The sequence below is a fragment of the Glycine max genome, chromosome 5, assembly GCF_000004515.6.
Source record: "Glycine max cultivar Williams 82 chromosome 5, Glycine_max_v4.0, whole genome shotgun sequence".
In the NCBI taxonomy this organism is placed as follows: domain Eukaryota; kingdom Viridiplantae; phylum Streptophyta; class Magnoliopsida; order Fabales; family Fabaceae; genus Glycine; species Glycine max.
The window spans coordinates 33,823,616-33,845,729 of record NC_038241.2 but is presented as its reverse complement, the minus strand read 5'-3'; the positions used below and the strand labels follow the sequence as shown (position 1 = coordinate 33,845,729).

At 31.2% G+C, this 22,114-nt stretch overlaps 3 protein-coding genes across 5 annotated transcripts; all 3 read right to left on the bottom strand.

The window, feature by feature from the left end:
• Window positions 1-836: 836 nt before the first annotated feature.
• Window positions 837-2,584, bottom strand: LOC102667007 (uncharacterized). The gene is made up of 4 exons (XM_041015297.1): window positions 2,395-2,584; window positions 1,994-2,280; window positions 1,338-1,490; window positions 837-1,259 (listed from the first exon to the last, which is right to left on the bottom strand). Exons 1-4 carry the CDS (start codon window positions 2,582-2,584, stop codon window positions 945-947), a joined length of 945 nt encoding a protein of 314 aa, XP_040871231.1. The 3' UTR covers window positions 837-944.
• A 1,385-nt stretch (window positions 2,585-3,969) lies between these two features.
• On the bottom strand, window positions 3,970-10,371 carry LOC100789365 (hydroxyproline O-galactosyltransferase GALT2). The gene is made up of 7 exons (XM_003524829.5): window positions 8,928-10,371; window positions 8,240-8,472; window positions 7,574-7,864; window positions 5,983-6,111; window positions 5,680-5,853; window positions 4,981-5,088; window positions 3,970-4,864 (listed from the first exon to the last, which is right to left on the bottom strand). The coding sequence occupies exons 1-7, from the start codon at window positions 9,832-9,834 to the stop codon at window positions 4,655-4,657; spliced, it is 2,052 nt and encodes a 683-aa protein (XP_003524877.2). The 5' UTR covers window positions 9,835-10,371; the 3' UTR covers window positions 3,970-4,654.
• Window positions 10,372-16,653: 6,282 nt separating this feature from the next.
• LOC100788834 (uncharacterized) lies at window positions 16,654-18,150 on the bottom strand. Of its 3 annotated transcripts, none has more exons than XM_006580040.4 (3): window positions 17,992-18,150; window positions 17,842-17,878; window positions 16,654-17,460 (listed from the first exon to the last, which is right to left on the bottom strand). In XM_006580040.4, the coding sequence occupies exon 3, from the start codon at window positions 17,440-17,442 to the stop codon at window positions 17,056-17,058; it is 387 nt and encodes a 128-aa protein (XP_006580103.1). In that variant the 5' UTR covers window positions 17,443-17,460; window positions 17,842-17,878; window positions 17,992-18,150; the 3' UTR covers window positions 16,654-17,055. The 3 variants fall into 3 exon arrangements, with proteins under 3 accessions (XP_006580103.1, XP_025984255.1, XP_014631155.1); XM_026128470.2 differs by having other exon boundaries at window positions 18,022-18,149; XM_014775669.3 differs by having other exon boundaries at window positions 17,842-18,147.
• Between the last annotated feature and the right edge of the window lie 3,964 nt (window positions 18,151-22,114).

Sequence of the window (22,114 nt, the reverse complement as noted above, 5' to 3'; positions counted from 1 at the left end):
CGAGAATAACTACATAGAAACAATCCCTATGTATGAGAACTTTATAGTGTTAACTGTTAAACCATACAACATAGAGGTTAAGTGTATATTATAAGTCTGAAGTGTATAGTGTGAGTCACAGTTTAAAGCATATAACAAATAAAAGTTTAAGCAAGGAAAGTCATCTCTTGTTGCATTACAACCTCTAATCAGTCGGTTAAAAGATTTCAGACAAGACTTAAAGGACTGCATAAGTTAGGTTAATCAAACTAAGTATAATCTAGATGCATTCTTCTCTAACTCTTATTGTCTTACTTTTGCTTATATTTGAATTATATGCTTCTGCGGTTTTTTGATTGAAATGTTGCATTTAAAAAAAATAAATTGAAGACTCAATACAACCCCGCGGTCTTGAGTCCTTGTGAAAATCAACTTATACACTTCAGTTTTTAGAGAAGTTAAATAAGCGTTTGAAAAAAAGTGCATACGTTAATTTTAATTTGTGAAAAAAGTTCGGTTAGTTTACTTTTTAATTTTATTCTCCTATAAAGGTTGATAGAGAAGTTAATCCAAACAATAATAACAAGCTTCACCAAAAAAAAAATGATAACTAGCAATTTACGTAAAATACAATTCATTATTCTAATAAAGGTTTCAGCAATTGAAATCCAAATTAATCATTTCAATTTTTTCCACCATAGGTCAAATAAGAGATTGTCACCTGTCATTACATTTCTAACCTACTCACTTAAATGTTTTTTTTAGCGAAATGTTTTTTAATATATAAAATTATATTACAATTAAAATTCGTAATTAAAAAAAAAATTGAACGTATAAACTATACTTGAACTTTAAAGTGGCTCTAAAACTATTTTTGGTCCATGTAGTCACAAATTCTGATAAATGTATTGTTTAAAAAGATTGGCGCATAGCCTAACAACAAAACACCTAGGAAAAATAAAACATTAAAACAAGTTGGGGCGTTGAAGGTCATCATAAAGGAATCTAACTTCTGCTCTAGGTGATGCTCGATCCATCTGCAACAAATCACATGAAATACTCAACAATACAGATGCATCTAATTGATTTAGACCATGACCAACCCTGAAAGTAAGGATCTTCAATGTCGGTGATCTTGCAAACACAAACCGTATCAAATCAAGTGCAGGCTTATAGGAAGTTGTAACTGTGATTTTCACATCTTGAAGCTGATTAAAGTAACAGTTACTGTAGTCAAACACCTTCGAAATCTGTTGTAGCTCCACTGCCATGCTATTGCACTATGAAACAAAGAGAAAACTAAATCAAAATATGACAATTAAAAGAACAAACTAAGAAGCATAGGTCTTCTTGGTCACCTTTATAATAAGTGTCTCTAGGTTAGAAGAACTTCCAAGTAATAAAGAAATAATAAACAAAAGTTCTCTTGCTTCATTGAAATCCACACCATCCAATTTCAGATATTTTATAGCTTTAAGCTGCACTTGCGGATAGATGCCTGCAGACAAAATCTATGCAAAGAAACAATGCAAAGGTGAGATATATTTGAACACATCCAACTCAAAATACAGAGTTCTTAGTATAAGACAAGGCACCAAATTAAGAATGTTGGTTCATGAACCAAAATGCAACCTTGTTTCTCTTCCTAAACAACAAATAAATGAATAGGATAATTTTAGAAAATAAACAAGGGCAACCAAGCTAGGTAGGAGAAATGTGACAATTGTCAATTTGTGTTGAGAATATAAAGCACTCTATGCATGATGCATATTCATTAATCTTTGGTTTTCTTTTTTGTCATGCATAACATAACTTAGTAGCTTACATTCACTTGTGGAAAAATCACTCCACAGAGTTGTGTAATTAGAGAGAACATGTCCATAAGTCAACAAATTACAAATTACTACATTGTTCGATAGTTTTAAATAAAATCTGCCAGGCTAACAAAAGAACCAACAAATCAAATCCAACTAAACAAAAGTGAATAGAATTGTATTTGTCACTCTTTACTAACCTTAATGTAACTTGTTCCCAAACATAACCTCTCAATATTCGGCGAGTCTTCAAACAGATCAGATACCCAAGTCCTATCAATGTTATCCCCAGGACCATCAGCAAAGAGTTGGATAAGAATCAAATCTTGTGCTTCCTTCAAACGAATTGACTTGATAACCTCATCACTTTCTATTTGTAGGAATTGGAGAAAAGGAGCGGAGACATTAATATGTTCAAAACCAGAACAGTAAGAAAGGTGGAGGTTCACAAGTAAGGGACTACCAGATATAAGACTCTCAAGTGCACCTTACTCGAATATAATGTCAAATAAGTGAAGCTCAATCATACTTTGAAAGCCATGGAAAGTAGGTGCAACTGAGAATCTAAAATTCAGAAGGAAAAGGCAAGTCAAGTCCCTACAAGAGAAAATATGAGTAACCCCTTTCCTAGCAAATCCAATATATGTAACCCCTTTCCTCGACAAAAATAGAATCAACTTAGTGAGGCATTCCAATTTGATAGGGATAGTCTGGAGGAGGGATGAGAGCAAAGTCATGTATGGGGCCGCTGTGGAGAAGAAGAGCTTCTGTAATAATGCCAGAAGTTTCATGGTATTCAAGATGCTTCAACTTCTCAAAAAAAAGTCATCTTTAAATTCAAGCCGTGGGGTTGAAGCCCACATATACCTCCATTCCCTTGACAGTACACTACTAGGTCTTGGATGGACAGGCGTTGTAGATGCTATCAATCACATCATCGGTAAGTCGCTGATTCGATCAACGTGTTCATCATCACAATCAGTCATTTTCTCACACTTAATCATAATTAAACTAGAAATTCAAGCAAAGGGTATGCATTGTATTAACATTATAAAAGTAGATGCATCTGTGTTCAACCACATTTACAGAGTTAACTTTCCTCCGACCCTTACTCTCTCCTTTTTCTTTTTCTATTCTTAATTTCTATTATTCCTTACTGAAATGATGTTCCTAAAACATGAGAATGCCTACTATAAATTACTACTTAGAAGAACATAGAAGCAGAGAAGATCATAGTTATCATTACTAATATGGAGTTGGATTAGGTGATTTTATTCATTGAGGTAATGGTTTGATCGGGATAATTTCATTTGGTTTCTAAAACCCATAATTATTTATTTGGCTTATGGGATTGGTTTAATGGTTTCGTTGATAGAATTTATTTGACTTAAAGGTTTATTAGTATGACAACTTGATTGAGCTTTCTGCACCCTTTGTTTATATAAAATTTGTCACATAAGAAAGATAAGGGTATTTTTGGAAAAAATACTATCATGTGCAACATACATGATTTGCTACCGACAAATGTTTGGATGATATTTAAAAAGATTTGTGTAGGTTTTAAAAATTGAGTGAAGGTGTGCATAATTTTCTTAGACCACAAAAAAAGTTTGTGTAGGTTTTAAAAATAAATAATAAATATGTAATATCCTTAAATTTTGAAAAGGTTTATGTAATTTATTCTAAATATTACTGTATGTGGCTTATATGTGTCTTCTACATGACTTACACACACACACAAAATTCAGTTCATTTGTTAACATAACTTTAAGATACAGTTAGGCTTAATTTTATTTTTAGGCCCTTTAATTTAAACTGATTGTAATCCTCCATAATGCTTTCAAACCAATTGAATTTATCTATACTTAAAAATTAATAATTTTAATCTACTTGAAATTCTCATTTTCTACAAAATCTTACACCTAAAAAAAAAAGGACATCAAATTTCTACTAGATTTCTAACCTCTAAACATTAAAAAAAATCCCAAATATTTGAATAGAAAATAAGAATTGAAGAGTTTTAGATAAAAGAAAACTCAGAATGACCAAATTTGTTTAATTTAAAATATAAAGGAACTTAATGCTAAAAAAAAACTAAGAGAAGCAAATTTCACTTGGTCTAAATAAAAGAAACCAAAGAAGTAATTAAGTCAAAGCGGAAAGTACAAATAAGTGGTATTAAAAAAAATACATAAGCATTATTTAAAATTAAATCCTAATACACATGTAAAGAACAGTGCTAACTAATAACTCGGTAAGATTGAGCTTTTAAGATAGCATGGTATTAGGTACAATTTCTACTACTATACTTTCATTGCCATAATCCCTAAAATAAAGCATATCTTAGCCCGAAATAAGGTACTCTCCCCTTCCCTCCCCTAAACTTTACTAATAAAAAATGTATATTGCAGTTGTCAATTTGTTTGGAATGGCAGTGAGAGCAATCAAACTGTTCAATTGCACCACCATCTAAGTGAATGATCTTAGAGATCCTAGGAGGGACACTAGATATGAAGCAAGGAAATACCCACAAAATTTAACCCTCGGCCAGAAGAAGTATGCACAAGTACCAAATGGAAGTAGTCTAAAACTACTGTGTTTTCACCCTTCCCCCTCCCCCCCAGCCCAACCACATAGCAGTGTATGATGCTTCATCTGATCATCATCTCAGTTCTTTTTTTTTCGCTCTCTTTTGGAAACATTGGTACAAAATTCTATTTCTTGCAAATTGAATTTGTAGCACCTTTTGTTGTCATTGTAGTTTTCTCCAGATATTAACCTAGGTGGACTAAGATCAGCACAAGGGTATAAAGAATACAGAGATACAGTGACATGTCAAAGAAGCAAAGTTGTTCGTGTGATCATCTGAAGTTGCAACAACGAGCTCGGCCTCTAGACAATTTGTCCCAAAGACAGATCATCTGCCTTGGTGATTGGTAATGTGCAGTGAAGTAGCCCTCCATGCATCCATACTGACAAAACTTCCAATTGTGGGAGTACTGGACTGCTGCCATGGTATTGTTATATCGCTCAACCCACATTCCCATGCTTACATCCTCCATTTTAAACAGCTGCCAAAAAATATATACTTCAGTCACCTACAATTTTGATTGATGTGGCAACTTGGAAAGGGAAGGGGGGGACAGCAAAAGATAAATTACAGATAAAAATTTAAAGGTTAACCAACCTTTAGTTTCCTATCCTTGTGTTGAGATAGGATGAAAGTAACAATATCACTGGAAATTACATATGCCGGCCCATTTGCATAAGGAGGATATACTTCTTCTGCCCATTCCTGCAACAACAATGCACAACACCTCAGAGAATGGAACAAGAACAATTTACAACATTCTATGCATTCTCCATACTTGCCACCAAATATATTTTGAACAACCACAATAACCAAGGAAAAGGATCCAATTACAGAACAGAAATATAATTATGAAACACTACTGCATCCTACTACAAAGTGTCAATCAAAACTAGCAAAGTGTGGCACCAGTGCACTGGCCCGTTCCAGTAATATATAAAACAACTAAATCATATTTGCACTCCTATGCTTACTAACTAGAAGTAATTGTATTGCTAAATCTTGAGATTTTAGCCCACCCTTTAGGACCCTAGCCCAAATAAACATCACCCACACAAGTGATCATGGCAGCAAAGCAGTTGGTCTAGAGTTTCTATTCTCCCATGTTTTTAAGACCCTATGTAAGGCAAAACAAACTTCACTAACATATGTTGGGGGTGTAATAGGATATAAAGGGAATTAAAACCTTAATCTCTACATACTATATTTAAGCTCCAAGGAGAGCTGCCAATTAATTGTTAAAATTAACAAACAAAAGAAATAAAGGATACACAATTCATGTAGTAACTATCATACCTCATAAGTGACTGCCCATTTGCCATTTCTCAGAGGCCGATGCCGAAGATTGAGATTGCCCATATAAAGGGACTTTTCCTGGGGTACCTTCTCAATTTCTCTCAAGACAGTATCAACCCTAATAAATGTATCATCATCACATTTCATAACATATGCAGCAGTCACATTCTGAATCTGCATAAATGAACATTAACTTCTTTACTCTAGAGAACACACACACACACACACACACACAAAAAAGAACTAAAGGAATCGGGGGTGGGGGGGGGGACAGTTTTAAGTAGCTGAAAGAATTGAACTCACCCCAAACTCACTAATGGACACAGTTTTAAGCACAACAAGCTCATAGCGGTCCATAAAGGGCAAAATGACAATATCACCAAAGTAAGCAGCCTCCTTCTTCAGCACTGCATTTACTTCCGTTCTTGGATTCTTTAATTGGCACAAAAACAGAAAAGTTAGCCATACAACATCACTACAAGGAAGAGATGAAACAAAAATACACACAATGCCATCTAAGAATTCCAAACAAACCCAAAAGGGCCAAAAATAAAATTTTCATTTGTACACTTAGATTGCAATTGCATTCTTTTTCAAACAGACATTTCAACATGGAAATCAAACATCTTAACGTATATATGTGATTCTATCACTAAGCCCAAAGTGGAAAATCAGTGTTGGCAACCAAACCTGTAGGATTACAAATTGAGGAAGTATTATGCACAAGCAGTCAAGGCAGGTTCCCTTATATCAACTTGTCATGAACCAAGTACCCCAAAAGCTCAAGCTATTGGGTGAAAGCAAAGCACAAACAAATTATATATTAAACACATCCCCTCATGCAAGATCCCTTCGGGCTTTAAGCATGGACTATGGATAAACCTAGCCAACTGTGTGCTAAAATTTAGCTTTTATTAAGAATAAGGGAGGCAGTAAGGGTTGAACTCTGGACCATATGGTCATAAAGGCTCCTATACCATGTCATGAACCAAATATCCAAAAAGCATAAGTTTTTAGGAGAGTGAAAAAGAAAATGAATGGTTTGTATATCAAATACAACTGATGCAATGATTTATGGTTTAACCTAAAACGTCAATCTTGTCCCATGCATTTGTAATTGATTTATAGCAACAACATTATGTGATGAAAATTGTAAGAATAAAAGTTGCACTTGTAGTCATCTTATTCAAAGAAGCTAGCTTCATGGAACCCAAAATAGCTTAGTCAAGGTGATAGCTACTCCTAAAAGTCTGTTATCACTCACATAACATGCTTAAGTCACATAACAAAGTCAATGGGCTACATTGCCAATGAGGATCACATTTTTGCAAGACAAATTTTGGTCCTAAAGTATTTTTTCCTTTTGCTTTCTAAAATAAATTTCAGTAGTACATATCATGTTAGGCTTTATTAGACCCAAAAATATTTTATCAATTACTATAAAATATAAGTCATACCTTCCAATAGCCAAATGTCAATTATAGTACCAAACTCCAAACAAAGAAGCATAATTAACATGCTTGGTTAGTTGGTTATGTGAAAAACTCATAATAAGAGCTCAAGTTTTCTTCTGATTTGTTTATTTTATTTGAAAGACCACACCCTTACGCAACAAATGAATTTGATACAAACTCTTTGAAACCCCACACCCAGATTCTATTTGCAATACCTTTATAACCAACAGATAAAGAGTCTCAAAATCTCCCCTTTGAAGCTCAAACCAGAGATTCTATCATTGCCCCCATCATTATTTAAACCCATTTTACAATGAAATAACCCTAGGAAGGTTGTCTTTCTCTTCTCTATTAAGTTTTTACTGTGTCAGTGTGTCATATGTCTTTCTTGGAATCATGCATCTCTTTATGCCAGATAAAAATAAAGACAGAAAACTTACCAGTGCAACAAAGAACCGTGCTACTACATCTGAAGACTTGATTGCAGCTGATTGCATCCATGTCTTTCTAACTGCCATACGTTCTGCAAAGTGATTTGAAGCTGAAAGAACTCCAATAAAAAGTTTAATAGGATGTTTAGGTAAAGGTCTGGCTTTCCAGGTCTCTGACATTTCCAGTACTCTTTGAGGTGAGAAACTTGGATGGGAAGTAGGAAGAGAAGTAGCATAAATTGAATGAACATCCACATCCCCTTTAATTGCCAATCCTGTAGCATCCTCGAGTGTAAATCCCTGAAGATTAGACAAAAAACGTTAGACAGGAAAAAAAAACTGTGACCACAGAAGTAGATTATAGAAAAATGGAAATATATTCCTGTATTCTCAAATTTTAAGCTATAAGAGTCACCCTTCAGCATGTAGAACAGGAGTTATTACCATTACCACAAATTATTGAGGATAAACCAAAATTCTGTATCTATAACCTATAACATATACAAAAGGAACTCACCAGAATTTTTTGAACTCCAATACAATAAAGTTAAAGCAAATAAAAACTTATATCTCACCATATTATTATCATTAAGAAGCTAGATATGCAATTTCACACCATCTAGATGTTTAGTAAAAGCATTGGATGAAACACCTATGTTATCTCAAGAAACTTACAGTCCGATATGGAAATGAAGTTACATGGCGACCCCCAATATTAATATGGTATCCATCAACACCAGCACGCAATGTAAGGACAAACATTCTGCCCTCTACTAAAGGAAATGGCCAGGTCATTTCTGGCTTTTGCTCACGCCCTATAAACCGCTTAAACCAGGATGTCGTCTTGGACTCTTTAGAGTCTATAATGTCATTCCGCATCCATTTCTCACACCGTTTGTATCCATCAACTGCCAAATATAATAACAAAAATTATAAGGATAGAAACAGACAGATGTTAGGCATCACCAGACTCACCATAAACAACTGGAATATCATATTGACAATAAAATAAAAATATTCATAAAACAACTAAGACATAAGATCCTATTACTAAGTAGTAGTACATGATATATTGACACTATAACTTATAACTACAATAACCATTACATGTATTATGCTTTATAGCTTTATGTAAAATACACCAACCAGGAAGGTAAACCTTATCTTTCTGACCATGCAATGACCAAGAATTAAGGTGTGCATATTTTCATGATTGTTTTTCAACTTTTCTTATTCCACCTTTACAATGATATCAAATGCTTTTTATATTTTACAATAAAGACAATGATGGAGACTCAATTCTGCAACACTTTTTTTAAAAATAACATACATCAAGATGAATTTGAAATATGATACATCATACCAAGCATTTCTTCTTCATCCCCAGACGGCAGACCATCACATCTTTGAGAGGTTCCCCAGTGCATTCGGTAACAGGTATTATGCTCAATTACTGGCTGTTTGCTCCAATCCCCCCTTATTCGGGGATTCAAGTGAAGGATCTTTGGAGGATCCTCCCCATCCACTGACTTCAGCCCTTGCAATTCAACCATGAATTGGGAAACTGAAACCAATCCTCCGCCTCTCTTCGTCTTGGCAAGCTGGGGAACATACTCCTTATGAGCATAATGGGGTGTCCCCACCACAGTGATTGAAGAACCAGCTGCAAGCCCACAGGGAAGAAACATCAAATTATCTCCTTTAATCAACTCATCCCCATTCATTGACACCCAAGAAGGGCATGACTCGGGCTTTCCATCAAGGATGGAGTTTTTTATCGACCCCTTCTCGTCAACCTTATCTACGTCCTTCCAAGCCTTCAACCCTAATATCCACGCCTCATCCGCCATTCTCTCAAGCACAGACAAATCATTGGTCCTCTTATATTCCCGCATTATCTTCCCAGTTATCCTACCATATCGTGGTGGAATCTGCTTCGGAGACTCCGGAAAACGCTCTTCCTCCTTCCTTGGCTCCGTGTTTGGTCTCAAGGGGGCACCCTGGTCCCTATTATCTTCCAATCTCCTATGAAATGCATCTTTATAAACAGAACTCACAAAAGACTTGCTCAAATCTGAATCTTCAGAGTCCCCAACAGCTGCCCCCTCCAACCTATCTTCACTCTCATCCCCACTTAACGTTGATACAATTCTCAAAAACTGTGGAAACTTGCATGACACAAACAACAAGTACAACACCCCAATGCCAAACAAAAAATGAGACAATCTAAACCTCCTCGAGTTGGGAGGATCACTTTTCGCTCTCTTCATCTTCAAAACAACAACACACTCTACAAACACAAGAACAATCTCCTCTCCTCACAAGACCAAATTTTGAAGGCAAACCCACATTCAATTTTTCAACAAAAACAACAAAAAAAAAAGGCCATGCATTAGGCAATATAACCAAGCATTTTTCACGAGAATTTGAAGAATCAAACCTCAATGAAGAGGGAGAGATCGAGTTTCGGAAATCAACCAATGTAACAAGGCATCAACAAATTGGGAAGAAACCCGTTTCAATTGGACCCCGGAGAACCCTTAAAGCTTCAAGCTTTAGACAGAACTCCGCGAAAAACTCGATCTCCACCCTTGAACCCTAATGCACAACCCTGGCGTGAATGGCTCTGAACCTGAAAATGAACACTATAATGATGACACTTGAAATGAAAACGAAGAGGAGGGGACCCAGAATTTTAAAATTAAAAATAAAAATTACATAATGAAAGTTCGTTACTTTATTGTATTATTTAATTTAATTCAATTCTTATTCTTATAGCTGAATTTCCGGTACTAACTGTGTACCCTAATTAATGTCTTTCATTTGCAAGGAGGGTATTTGGAATTTTGTTGTACCGTTGCCATTAGTATGGAGGAGTTTTTTTTTTTTTTTTTGCTGGATAAGGAGGAGAAATATTAATATTTAATAGTGACATAAACAATCCCATGACAGAATTTTTCATGGTTTGAAATTTATAAAAAATTACATTAGATGAGTTTTACACTTTTACTTTTACTTCTAGTTACTACCTTTTATTAAATGTTAACTAATGAATGAGAGTGAGTGAAAAAAATATTTTATCAAGATCTCTCTAAATATTAAAGAGTATTGAAAGTCACGGCATTTTTAATTTTCTTATAATTTAGTTTTCGTGTAAACTGTAGTGCTCTTTTTTACAAGGAGGAAATAAAATACAATTTGTGACATTGGTTAATTCAATTGGTATTTTTTCAATTCATAATAATAATAATTTATTAACTTTACTAAACCTCTTAAAATGCACAAGGCGTGCGTTTTTAATATATATTTTAGTCTATTCATTTCTTCCGACACTTCATATATTCTAATTTTATTTTTATAATAAAATAGTTATTTATTTACTTCCCACTAAGATCGGGAAAAAAAACAGAACACAAGCAACAAGTATAGATTTTTTTATTTAATTGAAATTATTTTAGCACAAAAAAATAATTTGTTTAATGGAAAAAATATGATTTGCTAAATGGAGATATGAACAACACAAAATGTAAGCTCCTTCTCATTATTAAGCTGAAAAATTATTTAAATTTAGTTTATTTTTCCTTTCTCTGATAATCTGATTATATATATATATCTTTTTAGTAAAACCCTTTTTGTTTTCATCATTTTGGGCATATGTGCCTTGCTTCAACATTAATTAGCTTTTCTCATGCATTGGTACCTTGTTCAACTTTCTTTATTAGTTAAGGGAGCCACGTTCTCATTATTTGCCGGCCTACGTTTCTTGCTTTCTTGATATCTAAGAAGTTTGCATCGAACAAAAGAAAAAACAATGAAAATATCGATTAGCTGGATTTTCTCCATCGATTTCTAGTTGGCAAATTGACAAGGTTATTCTTTACCTATATAAGTTTAAAGTGAGATGCTAACTTAAACGTGGTCTTTCATTTACCGTAGATTTTTTCATTTGGAATGATCTTTAGTGAAAAATAAAATGAGATTGTCACTAAAACTTTATATCACATGAAAAATATTTAAATATGTTTAAATAGGTGTATGATGAATAATTTATACAAATTAAAATTTTATATTATAAATAAATAAGTTAGCCTATATGTTGAGATGATTTTTTTTAAAATCTTAATCATTTTTTCCTCATACAATAATGATATTTTTTAGTCGACTATCAAATACTAATTCTTTTTGGTGTAAAAAAATGAACTAATTTTTTTTCTTACATAAAGATTGGCATAATGAATTTTGTGTTTCAATAAAACCTAATTTTCTCCTGTATAATTAAACAAGATTTTCTAAAAACACAATTTTTATGTTAAACAAGTTAGATAATGAGATTTTATTATGTAATTTATTATTTCATCCCTATATCATTATTATTAGACTTAATTACACATATGTTTATCATTATTACACTCGATTTCATAATATCACTTTTAGTCCCCTCTCTCAAATATTGTCTAAGTTATTTTAAAAAAGAAAATAAAAAAATATAATTTGTCATAATCCAAATTTACTCCTCCATTTTAACATTGTTGATTAGGGTTGGGGTGACATCTCGTTTTTTGGCTACTTCCTCCACTCTGCCTCTGTCTCTAACGTCAACGTTACTGCCTCCACTGTCGTGACGTCAAAGAAGAGAGAAGAGGTTAAGAGAGGGTCGTGCGAAAACGGGTTGAAAATCAAAACATAGAAAGTTTGATTTCTGAAAAAATAAATTGAATACAAATTAATAAAAGGGAACAATATAATTCACAAACCGTTCCGCTTTTGTTAGCAGCATTGCTAGATACTCTAAATCATGTAAATACAAATTATCCTTAGTTTTGGAATGTGTTTTATTTTGTGTTGTTGATGTGGTTGTTAAGTAGTAGATGATTAAATTGAGTTGAAGTTTTTGTAAAACCCAATTATCGTTAGTTCCATGAGAAATTGATAAACCTGCATGAAACTTGATTACTTATATGGAAGTTCCTAAATTCCCAATGTTATAGTGAACGACAGATATATAGGGAAAGATTTGAAGTCCAATTTTAAAAAAAAAAAATTGTCTTGCAGCATTGCTAATGCATGGAGCGCAAAAAGCTTCAACATAGATTCTTTCTCTTATCCATATTTAAATATGTTTTCTCTCAACAACTGTTTTTTCTATTTTTTAAATCACTTGTTTTAAGGAGGAAAGAAGAGGGCATTTTAGGAAATAAAATAATTAAACATCATGTGTGCATTACACATGATTTGTTTTTGTCAAACTTTCAAACGATGTTCAGAGAGGAAAGGGCCGGCGTTGTTATAAAAATTGATTTACTCATTGAACCGGTTGAGATCGATATTATATATATATATATATATATATATATATATATATATATATATATATATATATATATATATATATAACATACCAAACAAAATGTAATCAATCCATACTTTTATACTCCAAAATTAAATTTATTAATAAGATAAACTATAAATATTATATAATCATTTATTACTATAAATTATTTATGTTTAATATCATTAAATAATTAAAAAACTCTTATTCTTTAAGACTAAATATAAAGTTATGCGATGACCATAAATAAATATGATAAATATGTATAAAAGTCATGAGATGAATATCAAACTTGTTCGAGTCAAATAGGATCACTTACATTTTGAGTTCTACACCTTAATTGAACTGTCCTGGACCTCTCAATCCAACCAAACAAGCCGATTTTAATAACTGTGGGTGTAACCATTGGTGAAAAATTAAGGATTTTTTTGTCAGAATAAAAAATAGAGGAGGTGTTGAGTGTAATAAGTGAAAACATTAGGGAGAGATATGTGTAATTTACTCTTATAATCATTTTTATATTTAAGATTATGGAAAGGATAAATATTATTAGTTTATCATTTTAATTGAGAACCATACGAGTGAATTTACTAATCTGAGTTGTTTTAGCTTATCCAAATGTCTCGAATTCGAGTCTAAATATGTCATTGCATTAAATACTCGGATAAAGAGTTTTATCATTCATAATAATTCTTTTCGGCTGGAATAGGATTGAAGATGCATGTGGTCTAGACATTTTTAATTTCTTTAGAATAGAGTGAAATAGAACTGAATCAAATGATATTTATTTCATTTCATTCCACCTAATAACTTTATTTTCTTCGAGTTTTTTTATCAAAAAAAATACAAAAAATAAATATTTAATCAAATAATACAACAAAAAAATATTTTCACCAATAATACATTTTACTATAGCAAGTGAGAAATCGATTTTTTTTTAAAATATTTATTATTTTTTAATGTCTTTTATTTTTTTTCTTTTTTAATTATCTATATTTGTGTTTAAATGGTTTGAACTGGAAATAATTTTATTTTGTATATGTTGTTGTTATTTTTTTGCATATTTTTTGTTTTACCATTTTTTGAAGAGGTTGAAATCTTTTTTTATATGTTGTTGTTAAATTGTTTGAACTGAAAATATTTTAATCTTTTTTATAAAAAAAATTAAAATTTATTTGTTGTTAATTTTCTTGTTTATCAATTTTTAGATTTGATGACTTTTTACAAAAATTCCTAAGATCCAATAAAGTTAGATGTATTAAAAGTCAAACATGAGGTATAAGGAACTATACTATTCTAATCATATTTTGCATCGGGTAATCTAATAGTAATATTAACTTAATATTTTATAAAAGATAATTAAATCACTTAAAAATATCTGTATTTTTCTTAAAAAATATATTTAATAAGTAAAAAAATTAATAAAAATATGATGCAAGAAAATTTAAAATGATTATTTTTTATTTCGTTGATCATGTTTGTTTTTTTTATAAGAATGTTATTTAATAGGTAAGATATTATACTACATTTTTTAAGTTTGTATTCTCTCTCTCTCTCTATATATATATATATATATCCATAGTCCATATTTATATATTTATATTGAGTTTTTTTTCTTAAACATTAGTTAAACAAAAATATCTTTATGATAGTTATAAATCATAACTAGGAAAATATTTTAAGTAAATTTAAATACAATATAAATCATATGATAGTCCATACAATAGAAATCATTTAAGGATTAATTATTTTTTAAAATATTATTCTAGATAAATTATATTTTTATAAATTAATATATATGAATTAGTAAAATAAAAAAATTAAAACAAAAAAATAGTTAATTTTTTTTATAAAAAATACGTTATGCAATCAATTCCCCAAGAAAATTGGTTTCTAGGGAATTGATTTCTTAAATATTGTAAAAAAGAATAAAAAAAACAAGTGAGAAATTGGTTTGGAGAGAATTGATTTCTCACTTATTGCAGTAAAATATATCATTGGTGTAAATACTTTTTGCGTTATATTATTTGGATAAGTTTTTATTTATTTTTTTGTATTTTTTTGGTAAAAAAACTCCTATTTTCTTCCTCTTAATTGTGAAATAAATATAATTAATTTATTATATATTCATTTTTTAATAATATAATAAAAATGTTTCAACATGATGACAATCAATGTGCCTAATTTATCCCTCAAGCAAAATTCCAAACTATAAGGAATCATCCGAGATTAAAAAAAAACAATAAGTGAAGAATCGAGATAAAGAAGCAACAAAAATAGTTAGGGCATCTTGTCAGACCAACAAATGATTTCTCTCTTTAAAATCTCACTTCACACCAAAATGCATAAAAAATCACTAGTACACTAAAACCTTTCGAGAAAATTATGTTTTAATTAGAATAGTGGTTAAAATTAATTAATGACTACTTGAAAACAGAAATTTTCGAACATATTAATACGAATTCAATTTTGAAACTTGTGTGCCTAAAATATTTCTTGCACGAACTCGATAGCATTTGGCCCTATCTGACCTTGTATGTTGTTTCGAAAACGAATACACGGCACTCAGAGCAAACGGTAATGTAAATAGTAATGAGAGTTGTTTTAATTAGCAAAATTTAAAAAGTATTTGGATATCATTCGGTAGATTTTTTATTTCAATTAATACTAAACTCTTCTTGCGTCGCACTGTTAAAATAAGACAGATTTTCCTCTCTTAAACTTTCCTATTAGAATAAGTTATTTACTTCTCAAAAACCTTTTTTTGGCTCAAAATCTTAAAAAGTTTAAAGTCACAAGAGTCCAACACATAACCGACAAAAAAAAATGCACATTTGATTCTCCCATTTTTATGCTTTTTTTTCTCTCTTCATTTTATTATTTTGGTTTGTATCATTTGTTATAACTTAGAACATTGGTTAACTTTGCCCATTTTTGTTGGTTCTGTGCTGCCATAATTTCCAACGTAGATATTAGTGTTATCACGAAATAAGGGTTTAATTTGGTCCCTAAAATTGGAAGCTGACGACTATAGAGAAGTATAGGCTTTGCTTGGAATTTCGCTACTTCCTTTGTCAAAACTTGTATGGAGGGGACATTTCATAACCATGGCTTCATTATGCACACTGATGAGCCTCTCAATCCTAACTTCATCTTTAGAAACGGGATGTTGCTTCCCACACTTCCACCAATGCTTCCTGCTCTGTTCCATTGAATTTCGAAAAGTTCAATCCAAAATGCAAACTGCATTTTGTTGGAAGTTTTAGCCAAGAAACGGCTAGAACAGGACATTGTATTTACAATTTAGTATTAGAAAGTTCCACTCTAACAGGAGCATTACCCGTGCATTTCAACTAAAAATTTGCTCGCGCGGGACACTTAAGAGAAAAGTTCCATATCAACATAGTGACGCAAGTATTTTCATTTATTTATAACGATAAATTGACTTTTTCTTTTTATTGCTAGGAATTGAAGACATATTAGGGGGTTTACAATAACTCACACACCTTACACACCTTGTTTAACAAGCTAGACCTCCTCCACATTGCTAAATTGACTGAAAACAAATTCAAAATAATTGGAAAGATTAAACACACGGTATTTTAAAACTCTGCTCACTCCTTTTCAACCCCAGCATTTTCATTCAGTTTTCACCCATCAAAATAAGAAAGAAAGCAAAATGGTAAGCCTAAATTTCAATAGTTAGGTTGAGTTGAACTTAAATCTGGAGGAACAAATAGTATTAAAAAAGCAAACAGTCTAAAATGTTTGGGGGGGGGTTATTATTTCTTCAAAAACAAACTTAATCATACATGCACTAATAAGTAACAAGGTGGTATCAGCATACCTGGGTTCAAAGACCTTAAGAAGAGAGCGTAGCCCTTGGCACCAAATAAGCAATTGTCAGTACCGACAAGCACTCATCCAAGCATATACATAAAAACAAAACCACATAACAGTAATTTCCATTGTAGTAAAGCCCTTTCCCCCCTGATACTCACAAGGCCATACTCTCGAAAGGGGTTATTAAGGATTGAAAAACATAACCAAAGTTAATAATCCATTAGGCCCACAAACAGGTGTAACATGGCATAATTAAATACTCCATTTCTCAAAGGCACAGTTTATGCTGAACCTTGCAAAAATTAGAGGAGGAGCAAAATCAAAGTTTTCCCTTGTCTTCCTCCTTCATCTTCTTCTGCCACCTTCTCTTCTTGTAATCCAGCAACATCTGGGGCATCTTCTCCATCAACTTCGCTGTGTTTGCGCGCTTTTCGGCAGAAATCCTATCACATTTGTGTCCTTTCCTCCTGGTCTTCATCTCCTTCCTTTCAGGATCGTAGGGCCAATCTTCCCCAGCAAGGAGGACTTCCTTGCGAATTCTAGCACGATGCCGAGCACTGATACTCAGCGGCTTCCATGCCCCCAGCTCCCAGTATCCCCACACACCCTTGGCAAGCTCATCCTTATATTTCCCCAACTTCTCACGCCAAGGATACTGATATTCTGCTACCGCCTTAGCCACCGAACTAACACCTTTGCCCGCCATAACATAACCTCTTTTTCTCTACACATAACATAACAACCTCAATCAGACAAATTCACAAACACCTCCTAGGCTAACATAATTTTTTTCCTTTTTAGACCAAATAAATTGATGTTACAAACTTCATTTTTCACAGTTGTTCTCTGAAGGAATAACACATTAGTAAAAAAAAAAAAAAATAGAAGTACCGTTCAAATAAAAAAAAAGGATCTAAATTTAATTTAATTATAACATAAAAAAGTGATTATGTTCCAGGGAGGTAAATCATAAAGTCAATCATGGTGAATAAAATAAAGCGAACAAAACACAATTTAGGTCACGAATACAACACAGAACAAGCGGGATCTAGTTCATAAGCGAGAAAAAGTAAACAAATAGAAGTAAAAACAAAGTTAGACTTACACTTTGTGGGATTGTCGAGCCCTCTTGAGTAATTCACCTAAGAAACATAAAAATTAAACAAATAAGAAGATATATACTGTGATATGATAGCGAGCAAATCCTCTAATAACCACTACAAGAAGAAATGGGCACTTAATTTGGCACCATTACAGTGTCAATAGATGTGTCTCTCTACAACACCTGATGAACCCTAGCACGCTTAGCATTCAGCCATGTTGTAAGGTGGCCCAGTATTTAGACCCAAAACAAGTTACGCGGGGTGGACTAGGCCAGCCCACGAATTAGCCCGCTATCTTTTTCTTCTTCTTTAGGCTGTGTTTGTTTTGAAGAATAAAAGTGATATACAAGAGAAATTTTATACTTTTTTTAACGTGGGACTCACATCTCTTAGACTTTGCTTTAATTCAAAAATTTATATTTTATTTCCACTCTTTTTATTTTTATCTTCTCAACCAAACACACCCTTAATAAAAAAAAATACTACTAGAAGGAATTGAGGTTGATGGGCTCATCATCATTGGGACTAAAGATAAAACAGTTTTTTTTTTCTTTTTAATGGGTTATCAAAATAAAAGCACGGTAACTATAAAATGACGTAACAGAAATGGCATAGCCACAATCAGTAAACATTCAATATTCATCATCACCAAACAGCACACAAAAGATTATTAACAATTATGAGTGCAAAGGAGAAGGCTGGTGGCGGTGCGGTGGCTGTGTGGTGAGGCCGAGACTTGGAGTTGGAAGCAGTCAAAAGACTCAAAACGTAAATAAAATTTAAGGACCCTACGGGGTAGTTTGGTTGTGGGAAAGAATTTTAAAAAATAATCGTGGGTCACATGATATTTTTTTTCTACTTTAATTCAAATATTTGATCTCATTTCTCTTTTATACCACCAAACATGTTATTTTTTTTCTACTTTAATTCAAATATTTAATTTCAGGAAATGAAGTGAGTGGGCCTCTCTTTGTTTTGGCCCAATAGTAGAACTTCCTAGTATAAAAATTAAAGGTCCACAGAAAAGTTGAATGTGTCGAGCTAAAAAGTTTGCATCTTAAGTGACCTAGCAATTTTAAGGCCTGTATACTAGGCGGTATGAAAGTTAAACGGGTTGATCGTGTACCCGAATCCAAATAATATATATAATTATATATGAAGGAAATATGAGTGTTTGGTGTACACTTTTTTATACTCATTTTATTTTTATAACTACATTTATACATTACTATTTTATTGCTATAACTATTTTCACACGCCTAAAATTCCCACTATTTTCTATTATCCTTTTTTTTATCAAAAAAACATGAAAAGACAATTAGACACGAAGTGCCTGTTTTTTCCTATAATGCCATAATGGAACTCGGCCAACCTTACTATTCGACTTATATTGAAAATCACAACTACTTTAATTAATTGTTTTTTAATATGTCACCTAGTTACTTAGTTTGTTCATTTTATTCTATCAAAATAATGTACTTCATAATATTTTTATTTCAAATAAGATGTGATAATTCGAAAATGTCATGTAAACATTTAGTTTTTTTTGTTACTAATGTAAACATTTAGTTCGAGACTACTTTATAGAATTAATATTGTGATTATATATGAGTTTATATTAAGTAGAATAATTAAGAAACTCAATGTGGTACTTAAGTTGCAATGATTGGAATTTTGTTAAGAATTGAATTACAAAAAAGCCTACGTATAAAGTGTATAAAGCAACAGTATATCAAATACTTACAAGTATAAGCTCACTTTTACATTAGTAAATTGAAACTTAACTCAATTTTTTTTAAACAATATCTCGAATATCAACATTATAAATGAAAAAATATATATAATTGAGATGGAAAATTCTATTAGAAGTAACTAGAAAGATTTTTAACAAAAAATAATCATTAGCATTTAACAAAATCAATAAATATTTTACACCTATAACATAGTACAAAAAGCATAAAAATATATAAACATATAGGGACATAAATAATAATTCAATTTATAAATTAAGGAAATTGGTTTAGCTATATGCAAACATATAAATGTTGGTTGACATAGTTATAACTAATATGTTTAAATTTTAATTATGTACTTACTTGTTTTGGATATTGTCTGAAAATAATATGATTTTATTAAAAGTTAATTTACATTAAAATATTTGAATCTAATTTGAATGTATTATAAGTATAAAATTACTTTTATATTATTATTTGATGGTGTGCTGTTAGGTTAAATTTATTAAGTAACATCATTAGATGAATGTAAAAATATTTTTACATTAACACTGAATTAAATTCAAATAATAAATAATTATATGAATAGAACATCATCTATTTCTCCCGTTAAAAAAAAAAAAAAGAACATCTATTTCTAATCCTATGATATCACCATTGTACTCTTATTTTTTGGACAAAATATCACCATATTGTTTCTGTTCTCGACGATTCCGAACCACACTGTCTTTCTTTTAATAGATTTTGCCTTTTAAGTTATAGATGTAGGCCACTGTTTGTGCTTCTTCTATTGATAGTGATAATTTTAGTTTGACTAGCAAAATCCTTGTCGTTATATGAATTGAAGAAGCACTTCAGGCCAACATTGAAGCTCCTCTTTCTCTGGTCACGAATGAAGCAAATAATAGGCGGAATGAGCCCTTGTTGATATTTTTAGACCCTGAAAAGTGATTCCAGCATCAAGAGATTGCAGCTACGCCTAGCTTAGCTTCACTGTAAGAGAATATCATATCCAGCTACCAATACTTATTATCAAGAATAGATACGGCTTTTCTTTTTGCACATTAGTGACTGCCATAACATGTTTGGTCAATCAATAATCATCAACAAAGTGAACTATTCTGTGTTTTTTTACCAGACAATTTTCATATATACTTTTATCTCTTTCTTTCTTCAAGGATATGCTGCATTATGTATCATTTTTTTTCCTCATTTTTTTTTTATCACAATTTAGTTTTATATAGTCTATGACGTAAAATTATGGTTTTTAAACGAGAATTATGTTTAGTTATTGGTTTCAAGGTAGAATCTTAATAGGTAATTGCATTAAATATTTTTTTTTAAAATATTACCCATAATAATTTTATCTAAAGTGAAAATATGTAATTATATACTTAGAGTTCAAACTCCAAATTATATGTGAGAATAATTCACATGATGATATTTTTAAGAGTAATTTTACTTTTAAAGTTAAAGGCTTATTTATATTTATTATTGCCTATAAAAATATTATATTAATTATTGTACGTGAATATATTATTATATTTTTTTTATAGAAGTGACAAGTATATTGTATATGAGAGATAATTATGTTCCAAACGGATAGAGTATTAGGGATAAAAAAACTTTTTATGTAAAAATTTAATGTAATTATTATGGATCATTAGTTAAACAGAAATAATTTTGCATCATTGATCCACAAACTCCATAATTATTATGTTACTTTAGTATAAATGTATAATATATTATTAATATTGTACTTTATTATATAATAATAAATAAATTTGAAAAATATATTTAATTAGGACGGCCAAATTACAAATTTATAATTAAAGAACGGTTGAAGTCATGTTTTCATTGGGTTTTTTTTTCCAAAAAAAAAACATATATATTACATAAAAGATAATAGATAATACATGGGTACTAGTGGTACCAAGATCAAATACTACACTGCAAACCCCATCTACCCAGCTCATATATATGTTTTCATTGGTTTAACTACTCCTATTTTGTTTCTAAAAAAAAAACTACTCCAATTTTGTACGAAAATAAAACAAACGAACTACTCCAATTTGAAAAACATTATATATTTGACTGAAATCTAATTAAAACCCAGGTTGGTTCGTCTCAAAGCATAGCCCTAATTTATTCCCTATGGCCTACACTATCTAATTGATTCCTCAACTAGATCTTAAAGTGCTTTGTAAATTAAAATATCATAATTTATAGCATTATTAAATCGTTGGTATTCCTTGGACCAAAAGATATTACTAGTAGTATTGTAGTAATAAACTTTATTAGTTAAAAAAATATTAAAAATTACTACTATTATAATATTGGAAGTGTATCAATATTTTTTTAATAGTAATTTTACACTTTTAATTTCTTAACCATAAATTCTTTTTAGAATTAATAGCATCATTGTTGTCTAATATTTTCCAAAACTCCACTCATCATACTTGGAATGTGATCTATAATCATGTGAATTCATTCATAAGATTTTCACTTTCAATTTTAAAATAAAGGAGTGTTTTTCAGTATG